The 14,176-nt window shown below is 37.3% G+C and overlaps 1 protein-coding gene across 1 annotated transcript in view; it reads right to left on the bottom strand.

Moving 5' to 3' along the window:
- The window catches only part of itga2.2 (integrin, alpha 2 (CD49B, alpha 2 subunit of VLA-2 receptor), tandem duplicate 2), a 34,964-nt gene extending 29,556 nt beyond the window's left edge, over nucleotides 1-5,408 (bottom strand). The window contains exon 1 of the mRNA XM_058412192.1: nucleotides 5,265-5,408. Within this exon, the coding sequence (XP_058268175.1) occupies nucleotides 5,265-5,313 (49 nt within the window). The 5' untranslated portion in view covers nucleotides 5,314-5,408. The remainder of the gene's footprint in view (nucleotides 1-5,264) is intronic.
- Nucleotides 5,409-14,176: the final 8,768 nt, after the last annotated feature.

The following is a 14,176-nucleotide window of genomic DNA, read 5'->3' as shown; positions in this document are numbered from 1 at the left end:
TACCTTATTGTATTTGTGTTTTTTGCTATAAAAAAAATCGATTCATCTTCCCTGGGATAGTAATGCCTGTGCCCGTGGCCTTGCTGACGTATTTTTAAGTCGTTTCACACACCGCTCTTCATGGGTGTAAGTTCGCATGTGGTGTGTGTAACAGAGGTGTTGTGAAAAATAGCGTTGTGTCTGTAAACTGTTGTGATCGTAGATTTTGGAATCCAACTCTGACAAAACACAGAATTACATACAATAGTTTTAAATTACGCACCAATACATAAAAATTCCACACAAATGTTCTGAATTACGTACGATTATTTTTGACAGTGATTTTATTCCATATAAAAGCCTCATCGAGGACGTGACGTTTTTTCGTCCCTCATGTTTTCTGCAGCTTGGACATGAATCCTGCATCGCTCTCCTCGCAATAAATTCCTCTCGAGCCGGCGTCCTCCTAACAAACATCTCAATCTCCTCAAGATTGCCTGAGAAAACAAGACAGGAACAAACACTGGCCACAAAAATGAAGCTGTTTACTGTATCAGTCCTCCCACAGCACTCACGCTACACTCAGAGGGACTTTCTTTTCTCCGTGCTCCGTCGTATGCGTCTACACGTCTCTACGTTCACGTGAATAATTAAACAATTCCTCAGAAGATAAAACAGGAAGTTCGGGCCATGACTGGAAATCCCAACACGCTCACGACTCGGAATCATTTCGGGATCTCTGTGTTTAATGGATAACAGATTTTTGAAATGTTTGGGTTGCAGTGATGCATGCACAACACACACACACACACACACACTCGTTTGTCTATATTTAAGACAAACAATTATTTTTCTAATGATTTAATTTATTTAAAAAGCAAATAAATTATATTAATAATTAGTTAATTAATTAATTAATTAATTAATTACAACTTATTTATTTATTTATTTATGATTCCCATAGTGAAGCATGGTGGTGGTAGCATCAGGCTTAACCTTACCCTGCAGTGGTGCGTGCACAACACACACACACACACACACACACACTAGTTTGTCTATATTTAAAAACAATTATTTTTAATTAATTTACTTTAAAAAGTTAATTAATTATGTTAATAATTAATTACTGAATTACAATTTATGTATTTATTTATGTATTTATTTATTTATTTATCTTTCCCACTGTGAAGCATGATGGTGGTAGCATCGTGTTTAACATTACCCTTACACTTTTTGGACTAATTTCCAGAACTAATGTGAAAATGATCACACACAATCACATCATCTTCTCCTACTCCTTTTATTTTAAAGCAGTCCTAAACAGTAAACTTTGTATAGTAATGGCCTCAGAAGCTACACTGGCCTATAGGTACCTCAAGAGCTCTCGGTTGCTGATGGAGAATGGACATTATCGACATTTACATTATTTCCTGTCCAGTGTCACCCAGATGAGGATGAGGTTCCTTTCTGAGCCTGGTTCCTCTCAAGGTTTCTTACTCAAATCATCTCAGGGAGTTTTTTTCCTCACCCCCCTCACCTCAGACTTCTCATTAGGGATAAATGTTAGAAATAAACTTTAAGCTTTATCATTTTTTCTCTCTATGTTTCTATAATTCTGTAAAGTTGCTTGGAGAGGATGTCCATTGTTAAAAGCGCTATACAAATAAACTGAATTGAATTCTTTTATATCTAAAAGATCTTCAATGACTTGTTACAGCACAACTAAAGAACACCAGACACCGAGCAGGTCCTGGCAAAATCCAGTTCATTTAAGGGGAATGAGAAAAAATAAAACCACCCCTTTAATATCTTCCATAGAAATCACATCTCAGAGATTATAGGAAACCTTCCGAGACATTCCACACGTCCAGCAACATGCTGACGTCTGACAGGTTTCATCCTGTCCTCGGGTTCACGAACACGCCGAGGGGGAAAAGCAGAAGCACAGTAACCAAATGTACTCAGGCTTAAAGTCAGCTTTCATGATGGAAAGAGCATGTACTCTCTCTCTCTCTCCACGGTCAGTTATATAAGCAGTAGACAAAGATGCCGCAGTGTCACACAACAGGCGTAGCTGAATATAAAAAAACTTCACATGCTCTGGAGGAAGCACATGTTATCCTCGAACCTCCCTCGCTGGCTGCTGTTGTATGATAAAGAAGCGCTGGTGGGAATTCCCTAAGACCAGACTAAGGAGAAAATGTGAACATACATCACATTTGACTGGGGGGGGGGTTGGTGTTACACCAGGAACCTACATGCTTTCAGAGAACAATCAAGGCAAAGCAGAGCGAAAAATAGACTCATGGAGTGACCAGAGACTGGATGCTACACTAATAAGATACTAATAAGTCCAGGATCTGGAGCAGTCATTTATCTCAATGTCTGTGAAAGGCGGCATTGTTCCACAAACCATCAACAAACCAGTCAAGAGACTTAAAACTGGAGATCAGTGTGTCGTGTCCTCAACATCATCAGAGTGAAACTTTCCATCCTTTCTGATAAAAAAATAATTATACGCATCCGAAATACCACAAGATTGACTGCTGAAACGGTCTGTACATAAAGAATACAGCAATAATAACAGGACAAAAACTAAACCAGACGAAAGAGGTGCATCTCAATAATCAAAAAATACTCTCTAATAATAAGTCTTGAACAATTCTACCTGAATTCACTCATCTAGATTTCACAAGAATGATCTCATCTTTTCAAAACCACACGACAGACTCAAACTGCACACTCACAGAGGAAGAAAAAAACGAGTGTGAGAAAAGTGCACTGAAAAAAAATTACCGAGGGAACACATCGAGCCACTCGCAAAGAAGAGAGAAGTAAAGAGCAAGAGGGATTGACATGGGGCTAGTACACAAAGAGAGCCTTAAACACTGAGGAGAGAGAGAGAGAGAGAGAGAGAGAGAGAGAGAGAGAGAGAGCGATGAAATGAAACACTCAGGATATGAGAGAGAAAATGTAGCGGAAGGGTCAGGCAGAGGGTCAAAAAGAGAGAGAGAGAGAGAGAGAGAGAGAGAGAGAGAGAGAGAGAAGGGGAAACTGGGGAGAGGGGGGGAGAAGCGGAGAGAGAGAGAGAGAGACAGACAGACAGACAGACAGAAGGAGAAAGAGGAAGAGGGAGAAAGAGAGAGAGAGAGCTGAGATGAAGCTCGGGATATGTAATGTAATGAAAGGATCAGGGAGAGGGTCAAAAAGACAGAAAGAGATACAGAGAGAGAGAGAGAGAGAGAGAGCGGGGGAGAAACAAAGAGAGAGAGAGAGAGAGAGAGAGAGCGACAGACAGACAGACAGAGAGAGAGAGAGAGAGACAGAGCTGAGATAAAACTCAGGATATGAGAGAGGGAATGTAATGGAAGGGTCAGGCAGAGGGTCAAAAAGACAGAAAGAGATACAGAGAGAGAGAGAGAGAGAGAGAGAGATTGATGGAGAGAGTGAGAGAGAGAGAGATAGAGATAGAGAGAGAGTGAGATAGATAGAGAGAGAGAGAGAGAGAGAGAGAGAGAGAGAGAGAGCGACAGACAGACAGAGAGAGAGAGAGACAGAGACAGAGCTGAGATAAAACTCAGGATATGAGAGAGGGAATGTAATGGAAGGGTCAGGCAGAGGGTCGAAAAGACAGAAAGAGATACAGAGAGAGAGAGAGAGAGAGAGAGAGAGAGATTGATGGAGAGAGTGAGAGAGAGAGAGATAGAGATAGAGAGAGAGTGAGATAGAGAGAGAGAGAGAGAGAGAGAGAGAGAGAGAGAGAGAGAGAGAAGGGGAAACTGGGGAGAGGGGGGGAGAAGTGGAGAGAGAGAGAGACAGACAGACAGACAGACAGACAGACAGAGGGAGAAAGAGGAAGAGGGAGAAAGAGAGAGAGAGAGCTGAGATGAAGCTCGGGAGATACAGAGAGAGAGAGAGAGCGGGGGAGAAACAAAGAGAGAGAGAGAGAGAGAGAGAGAGAGAGAGAGAGAGCGACAGACAGACAGAGAGAGAGAGAGACAGAGACAGAGCTGAGATAAAACTCAGGATATGAGAGAGGGAATGTAATGGAAGGGTCAGGCAGAGGGTCAAAAAGACAGAAAGAGATACAGAGAGAGAGAGAGAGAGAGATTGATGGAGAGAGTGAGAGAGATAGATAGAGATAGAGAGAGAGAGAGAGAGAGAGAGAGATAGAGAGAGAGTGAGATAGATAGAGATAGAGAGATAGAGAGAGAGTGAGATAGATAGAGAGAGAGAGAGAGAGAGAGAGAGAGATAGACAGAGAGAGGGGGGGATCAGTCCAGTGCTGTTCATTCAGTTCTAATACAGTTCCAGTTCACTGGCTGCTTTATGGTCAATAAGCCGACTAACCCGCTCCACTGCAGCTGACCGGACCAGTGACGTGTTCCAGAACACAAACACTACAGAGTCAGCGGGACACCATACAGCTGAGTGTGATACGTTTACATCCTCCTCTATAGTATATTATCATTTTATCTTTAAAGTAAAACAGCAGTGAGAGGATATACGTGAGGAATAAACCCCTCTGTGTCCTGATGTTCAGATGAAGTGTTTTATTCCTCTAGCACAGCGCCCGTCTCATACTTTTTATCCATTTACTGTTACATTTTAATATCCATAAACACGCCGTTCGCTCACAAAGCTCTCGTTCTTCTTTCTCATGAAGTTAATGAAGTTCCTCTAGTCAGTGATGACCATTTTCCCCAATGACCAATCGTTACTCTTCCCAAAACCACCAAACTAGTCATTTATTACCTCAGTGTTATTAAAGTTCCTCATTTTAGGGTGTGTCCCAAAGATCTTCACTTTAGGGCGTGTCCCATGGTTTAGGGTGTGTCCAAATGTTATTAGGGCGTGTCCTAATGTTACTGTGTATCCTAAACTGACTGATCTTAAGAGTATGTCCATATGTCCGAATCCCGAGACATATTGACACTTCACAGCTGGTATTTTTTAATTTTTAATATTAACAATAAATAAATAGAATTAAATATATTTCCAGAAAAAAAAATTAAAAGCACTGTGAGCAGACCTCTTTTCTAAAACACATATCTGCATTTACAGATGTCTATTCTAAACCACACACACACACACACACACACTGTAATCCGGACACCTCTGTCTGCACGCGCGCGCCTGGCACACATTCATTATCCTAAGCGCAGGTGGACCAAACCACTCTTTTAACTTAAACCGTGTCACGTGCACAAATTACACATCACACATTTTTTCTGGAATTTTCTGTTGTGTAAAATCTATTTAAAGCTTTTTGCATTAACACTCACCCTGTAACAGCAGCAGCAGCGGCAGCAGCACGCGCACCCTCAGCCCCATGTTGACGGTGTGAATCGGTCAGGACTCGCGACAACTTTCCTCCTTGAGGCGCTCGATTGAGCCTCATGAATAATTAATAAGGGTGGGCGGATTCATCCGATCACTAGCCAGTGAAACGGCTGCGGCTTCAGCCAATCAGAGAACACAATTTAGCAACTCGAAACTTGGTGCGCTCACGACAAGTAAATATTGTCAGGGTTGCCAGATTGCTGAATTTGGATGGATTGAATAAATGAATAGTTGGCTTTAAAAAAAAATCAGTAATAATGTACCTTTAAATTCTAGTACTACTTTGTTATCTCTTATACCTTAAAATTATAGCATTTAGGGTTTTTTTTGCTTTGTTTTTATTTATTTATTTATTTACCTTTTTACGTATGGAATTTGTAAATTTCCCATTGGGATCTATCTATCTATCTATCTATCTATCTATCTATCTATCTATCTATCTATCTATCTATCTATCTATCTATCTATCTATCTATCTGTTTATATAGATCTAAATAATATTTTGTGAATGATTTGCCAGGCAAACAAATAAGTATATTAATTTTATTGTATGAATTGTAGTAAGGATTATTTTATTGATTATGTATTGTTATTAAAATAACTTCAATAAACAATAACTTAAAGAAATAGTCTCTTAGTAATTAAATTAATTATAATACATTTATATTTTCTTGGTAATAAAATAAAATAAAATAAAATATAATAATAGCAAAAATAAGACTGATTATATCCATTTTTAATAATCATATAGACGTTAGAATAACAATCTATCCAACTAAACAAACAATAAACAAATTTTTACTTTGTTTGTAAAAATAAATAAATAAATAAATAAATAAATAAATAGTGTCTGGACTTGTGGATCAGACATTTAACTGATGTTTGTTTATAGCTATAATTTAATAAGATAAGATAAAATTTTATTCATCCCGAAGGAAATTCTTTTGCCAGAGACTGCTTGAGATTACAAGAAAAATAAATAAATAAATAAATAAATAAATGAAATAATCTCTCTATATACATATTTATTAAAATATATAAATGAAATCTAAAATATAAATGAAAAATAAATAAATAAAATATTCTATATATACAAAATGCATACAAAATGTATTCAAAGTGCAAAAATGGTGCTAGGGAACTAGAACATATTGCACACTTGATGTGATATTTCCCATTTATAACTCATTATGTACACACAGAGATGTTCAAAGCTTTCGTTAAAAAGTGCTAAAAAACACAGTATATTCTTGTAACTCAAACCCATTTGAAACCGTTCCATATGATGAAATTTTTTAATATAGTAGAACACAGTAGGGGTGAAAAACATACAATCTGGCAACCATGTTGATACGTGTCGTGACGTCACGAGTGGGTTAGAACTTCCAACAAACGGTGTGAGAGTTTCCATTTATGGGCTTGAGACTCCTGTGGGAGTCACTTCTAACTTCTGGCTCTTTTTTGTTTTTGTTTTTTTTAGCTTCACCTGATTCAGCGCACTCCCAGTTCTCCCAGTGACCGGTGATTCACAAGCTTTTAAAATAGCCCTGAATAGGTGTTTAAACGGTCACCTCATCACCAGTGATGGTGCAATTGTATGAGGAGTTTGCAACCCATTTTTCTCTTTAAGATTGTTTAGTGATTCTGTGTTAAGCTGACTCGATCAGAAATGTTTCAGTTCCCAGATGAAAGGATGTGGTTAGTCAGAGAAGATTCCGTTACTGATCCCACCCAAAGCTAGTGAAATCCTACAGACGTACATACAGCACACGCTCACACGTTTACCTCATCCATTTACACAACTTTCTTATTTCTTAAAGAACATCATATATCTGTGACGTGTAGTTCCTGTTCTTACGTCTGTTACAGCAGCTAGAAAGCTCTGAAGGTTCTCTGTTTCTTTCTCTAAATGTTAATGAGAGAGAGAGAGAGAGAGAGAGAGAGAGAGATTGTCATGTCAAGTGTAAAATCCTCTGTGATAAAGATGTCAGAAAACTTCACATTTGAGACCTCTTTATAGAAAACTTCGCCAAGGGGTAGTCAGAAGGTCAGGGGTTCAAACCCCAGCACTGGCCTGCTGGCCCTGAGCTGGGCCCCTGAGTTGGGCCCCTGAGCAAGACCCTCCCTGCTCCCAGGTGCTGTATTATATCATATCTGACCCTGTGTCCTGACCTCTGCTTCCTAACAAGCTGGGATATGCGAAGAAGAAAACATTTCACTTGATGAATAAAGTCTTCTTCTTCCTTGCTTTGTTCCGTAAATGAGCCGTTGCCATAGAAACGATAACGCGTCAGAACGAGCACACTGATATGAACCCGCGTGAGTGTCTGAGCTGCTGTTCTAGAGAATTAATCAACATCTTCTGACCAATCAGAAGTCAGTGTAGGTGGTGCTGCACACACACACACACACACACACACACAGACACGCTACGTCTCTGATGGTATGATGGTGTCATTTTGGGGGTACACGCCAAACTTGAAGCAGATAGTAAAGACAGCAGGAGCATCATGTCTGAACATGGACAGCTTGAGATTTACAGATCCACATATGGTGCTGGAGTCTGGGATGAGGAATGCACTTCCAAAGAAACGTGCAGTAACCAGACGGAGGAGGCGTGGCCAGGAGCGCGAGCTGACCAACAACTAACCATGCACTTTTTCTTCTCTGAACATGATGGCTTTCTTGCACTTCTCACAGGACTTCCTAATGCTAACAACACGCTAGAAAAACAGAGCAGCGTGCGAGGAAACAGGACGTGAGATCAGTGTCAGCTTCACTTCACTGCCTTCAGAAAGGAAGGAAACATTTGATAATCTTTTAAAGGTTCAGTGCAATACTGCTTCTTCTCATTCCACGGTGAAAACGTAAAAAGAATGAAAGCAACATTTTCTTATGATACACCAAAGATATCTCTGGCTCTGTCTCTCTGTTTCTGATTATCTTAATGCTAATATTTTACTTTATACACAATTAATGCTAATATTTTATTTTATACACATTCTTTGAAATGATGATGATGATGATTATTTAAAGCTTTAAAGCAGCAGTATGCAACATTTATTTCAAATTTTACAAGAGTAGCCAGGTTTATTTTGGAACTTTTTGTGCCAGCTTTAAAGCTGCAGTATGTAACTTTTATGTATTTGCTAAAATGAAAGATATAGACAGGGCTATTCCTGAACTTTTGTGTTTGTTGGTTGGGGGAGGGACTTTCTACTTTAAAGCTGCAGTATGTAAACTTTTATTTATTTGCTAAAATGAAAGCTAAAGACAGGTCTGTCCCTGAATTTTTGTGGTGGTGGTGGTGGTGTGTGTGTGTGTGGGGGCTTGCATCCTACTTTAAAGCTGCAGTATGTAATCTTTTGTTATAGTTCAGGGCTGTTCTTGAACAATAGCAGGCAGGCCCCTCAACAAGCCCCGCCCCCTTGAGCATGTGAAGCGTGGTGTTATTGATGCAGTACAGAAGCAGATGATGGATCCGGTGCTGAAACTTCTCCAATTTCTCAGACCGCTGTAATGTGAAGTGAGTTTCTTTTCCTGCTCTGTGCATGATGATGATGTGCACTGATGCACACAGCGTCACGTTTCCTGTATGTGTCTACTGATGAGATCAAGATAAAACTATATAAACCACAAAACATCCAAACCAGAAGTACTACATGAGGTCAGAAAATGTACAATCATATACTGTTCTTATTCAATCACCTCATCAGATCTCATACAGTTTTGTTGAATTTGACAAATCTTTCTATTTTAAAGCTGAAATATGTCATTTCCTACTGGGTCTAGCAGCTGTTTCAGAAAGCCTATAGTCACTTCCTACTTCCTATTTTTTTGAATGTCAAAGGCATAGTCAGGGTCCTTTCTGAATCTTAAGAGGCTCTTTAGAGCAAAATAGTATTTTAAAGTTGCCGTAAGTACTTTTTTTGTTCAATATAAAAGGTGAGGTCAGGGTCTTAAGTGACATTACACTTTAAAGCTGCAATATTTGCATAACCTTATTATGGTCATGTTATTATGTGGATATTTCAGGACCGTAAATGTGATCCTACTTTAAAGCTGCAGTATATAAACTTTACTGCATAATCATGGCTGTTGTTCTGATGTCCCTAAGTGACGTCCTACTGTGCATTAAAGCGGCAGCATGTAACCTTCCTTGTGCGATGCTACGAAATGTTAATCCATGATAAAATTCCCCCAAATCTCAGAATGGCAAAAAACACATACAGCTGCTTTAAGTAATACTACTAAATACCGTAATATGCAAATGAGAGCTTACGGATGAGACAGAGATGAAATCCTGGACCTTATTAACACAATGAAACATGATTCATTATTAAAGTGGAGATAAACAGGCGGTTCTTATCCCGGTTCATGCTAATGTGACTAGCGGTTACTCCACTTCCTGTCTGAGATATATGAGTGGTTATACATTAACAGCTACACAGAGACTCTGAAACGTCTGGCAGTGAACTTTCCTCTCCTGTGTGTTCTACTTCAGTGCAGGTACGGACCTGTCAGACTGGGCGTACCGAGGCGTCAATCACTAACCACGCGTAGCTCCAGGGGATTAGTCAGGAGTCAGCATGCTTTCTGCCTCTAATTAACCAGAGACACTGACAAAAAAATGATGCAGCAGGGAAGCTTCCTATAGCTCTGCCTGCACAGTGTGTGTGTGTGTGTGTGTGTGTTTATAGTGAAATAAAACCCAGACTTCATAAAGTGTATCTCCATCATGGAGCATCTGATTATAATAATGATTCATAATCCCACTCTAAATGTTTTTAATGATTTATAATCCCACTCTCAGTGTTTATAATGATTCATAATCCCACTCTAAATGTTTTTAATGATTTATAATCCCACTCTCAGTGTTTATAATGATTCATAATCCCACTCTAAATGTTTTTAATGATTTATAATCCCACTCTCAGTGTTTATAATGATTTATAATCCCACTCTAAATGTTTTTAATGATTTATAATCCCACTCTCAGTGTTTATAATGATTCATAATCCCACTCTAAATGTTTATAATGATTTATAATCCCACTCTAAATGTTTTTAATGATTTATAATCCCACTCTCAGTGTTTATAATGATTTATAATCCCACTCTCAGTGTTTATAATGATTTATAATCCCACTCTCAGTGTTTATAATGATTTATAATCCCACTCTCAGTGTTTATAATGATTTATAATCCCACTCTCAGTGTTTATAATGATTTATAATCCCACTCTCAGTGTTTATAATGATTTATAATCCCACTCTCAGTGTTTATAATGATTTATAATCCCACTCTGTGTTTATAATGATTTATAATCACACTCTCAGTGTTTATAATGATTTATAATCCCACTCTGTGTTTATAATGATTTATAATCCCACTCTCAGAGTTTATAATGATTTATAATCCCACTCTCAGTGTTTATAATGATTTATAATCACACTCTCAGTGTTTATAATGATTTATAATCACACTCTCAGTGTTTATAATGATTTATAATCCCACTCTCAGTGTTTATAATGATTTATAATCACACTCTCAGTGTTTATAATGATTTATAATCACACTCTCAGTGTTTATAATGATTTATAATCCCACACTCAGTGTTTATAATGATTTATAATCACACTCTCAGTGTTTATAATGATTTATAATCCCACTCTCAGTGTTTATAATCATTTATAATCACACTCTCAGTGTTTATAATGATTTATAATCCCACTCTCAGTGTTTATAATGATTTATAATCCCACTCTCAGTGTTTATAATCATTTATAATCCCACTCTCAGTGTTTATAATCATTTATAATCCCACTCTCAGTGTTTATAATGATTTATAATCCCACTCTCAGTGTTTATAATGATTTATAATCCCACTCTCAGTGTTTATAATCATTTATAATCACACTCTCAGTGTTTATAATGATTTATAATCCCACTCTCAGTGTTTATAATGATTTATAATCACACTCTCAGTGTTTATAATGATTTATAATCACACTCTCAGTGTTTATAATGATTTATAATCACACTCTCAGTGTTTATAATGATTTATAATCACACTCTCAGTGTTTATAATGATTTATAATCACACTCTCAGTGTTTATAATGATTTATAATCACACTCTCAGTGTTTATAATGATTTATAATCACACTCTCAGTGTTTATAATGATTTATAATCCCACTCTCAGTGTTTATAATCATTTATAATCACACTCTCAGTGTTTATAATGATTTATAATCCCACTCTCAGTGTTTATAATGATTTATAATCCCACTCTCAGTGTTTATAATCATTTATAATCCCACTCTCAGTGTTTATAATCATTTATAATCCCACTCTCAGTGTTTATAATGATTTATAATCCCACTCTCAGTGTTTATAATGATTTATAATCCCACTCTCAGTGTTTATAATCATTTATAATCACACTCTCAGTGTTTATAATGATTTATAATCCCACTCTCAGTGTTTATAATGATTTATAATCCCACTCTCAGTGTTTATAATGATTTATAATCCCACTCTCAGTGTTTATAATGATTTATAATCACACTCTCAGTGTTTATAATGATTTATAATCACACTCTCAGTGTTTATAATGATTTATAATCCCACTCTCAGTGTTTATAATGATTTATAATCCCACTCTCAGTGTTTATAATCATTTATAATCCCACTCTCAGTGTTTATAATCATTTATAATCCCACTCTCAGTGTTTATAATGATTTATAATCCCACTCTCAGTGTTTATAATCATTTATAATCACACTCTCAGTGTTTATAATGATTTATAATCCCACTCTCAGTGTTTATAATGATTTATAATCCCACTCTCAGTGTTTATAATCATTTATAATCCCACTCTCAGTGTTTATAATCATTTATAATCCCACTCTCAGTGTTTATAATGATTTATAATCCCACTCTCAGTGTTTATAATGATTTATAATCCCACTCTCAGTGTTTATAATCATTTATAATCACACTCTCAGTGTTTATAATGATTTATAATCCCACTCTCAGTGTTTATAATGATTTATAATCACACTCTCAGTGTTTATAATGATTTATAATCACACTCTCAGTGTTTATAATGATTTATAATCACACTCTTAGTGTTTATAATGATTTATAATCACACTCTCAGTGTTTATAATGATTTATAATCACACTCAGTGTTTATAATGATTTATAATCACATTCTCAGTGTTTATAATGATTTATAATCACACTCTCAGTGTTTATAATGATTTATAATCACACTCTCAGTGTTTATAATGATTTATAATCACACTCAGTGTTTATAATGATTTATAATCACATTCTCAGTGTTTATAATGATTTATAATCACACTCTCAGTGTTTATAATGATTTATAATCACACTCTCAGTGTTTATAATGATTTATAATCACACTCTCAGTGTTTATAATGATTTATAATCACACTCTCAGTGTTTATAATGATTTATAATCCCACTCTCAGTGTTTATAATGATTTATAATCCCACTCTCAGTGTTTATAATGATTTATAATCACACTCTCTGGTGTCACTCAGATAAAGATGATGTTCCCTTTTTAGTCTGGTTCCTCTCAAGGTTTCTGTCTCTTACCATCTAAGGGAGTTTTTCTTTGCCACAGTCGCCTCAGGCTTGCTCACTAGCGATAAATACACATAAATATAAATATCAGTCTAATATTAATCTTGAACTTTCTGTACTGTTTCTTATGTTCTGTAAAGCTGCTTTGAGACAATATCCATTCTTAAAAAAAACTTTTAATCATATAAAATTGAATTGGACTCTGGATCACATAAAATATGTTTACATTGCATTGTGTGTGTGTGTGTGTGCGTGTGTGTCTTTAGTCAGTCTGGTGCTATGTCATGCCTCGGTGTGAGAAGTTTGCGCTCATGTGCATGTGTCTGACATCAGTGTTTTTGTTAGCACTTTAAAATAGAGACTATTTTCTCACATTTATATATACACTACACAAAAAGTTAAGGATATTGGGCTTTCGGGTGAAATTTCAGGATGCACCTAAAATGCACTATAACCTTTCCAGGTGAACTTATTTTGACCTTCTCTACACTTTTGAATGCACATGTCCAACTGTTCAGTGTTTCAGTACTTTTTGCAGAACTTGCTGTTCTCTGACAAGGTGCTTAACGGCAAAATTCACAACCGGTGTTTGATCCATGAATCCACCAATAAATTTTCTGGTTCAATTAGAATTGGTATTTAAACAGTCCTCTTCATCATACTGTTCACATTTTGACATCATGAGACCAAGACCACACCTAACAACTGATCAACAGTACCTCGCCATTGCGAGGCTTCAAACAGGATGTTCTCAGAGGGAAGTGGCCACTGAGCTTAGAGTGTCACAGAGTGTCATCAGCAGGTTGGGACAGAGATACAGAGAGACTGGAAGAGTCACAGAAAGGCATAGAAGTGGATTTGGCCACATCCCACATTGATGACCAGACACAGGTGTCGGGCCAGGGAGCATTTACGCTGGACGAGGGACCAGTGGGCCTCAGTGCTGTTCTCTGATGAAAGTCGATTGATGTTGAGCAGAAATGATGGCCACCAGCGATGTTGGAGACGTCAAGGAGAGCGCTATGCATCAGCCACTGTTGTGGTGGTGTTACAGTCTGGGCAGGTGTGTCTACTCAATACAGAACTGCCCTACATCTTGTGAATGGTACAGTGACAAACCAATACTACCTGAATAACATCATTAATCCAGTCATTGTGCCCCTGCATGAACAACACAGGCCTAATTTCATCTTCATGGACGACAATGCTCCAGCTCATCGAGGTCGCATCATTAGG

The sequence above is a fragment of the Hemibagrus wyckioides genome, linkage group LG16, assembly GCF_019097595.1.
Source record: "Hemibagrus wyckioides isolate EC202008001 linkage group LG16, SWU_Hwy_1.0, whole genome shotgun sequence".
In the NCBI taxonomy this organism is placed as follows: domain Eukaryota; kingdom Metazoa; phylum Chordata; class Actinopteri; order Siluriformes; family Bagridae; genus Hemibagrus; species Hemibagrus wyckioides.
Note: the sequence above shows the minus strand (reverse complement) of the source record. Positions and strands in the feature narration are given on the sequence as shown.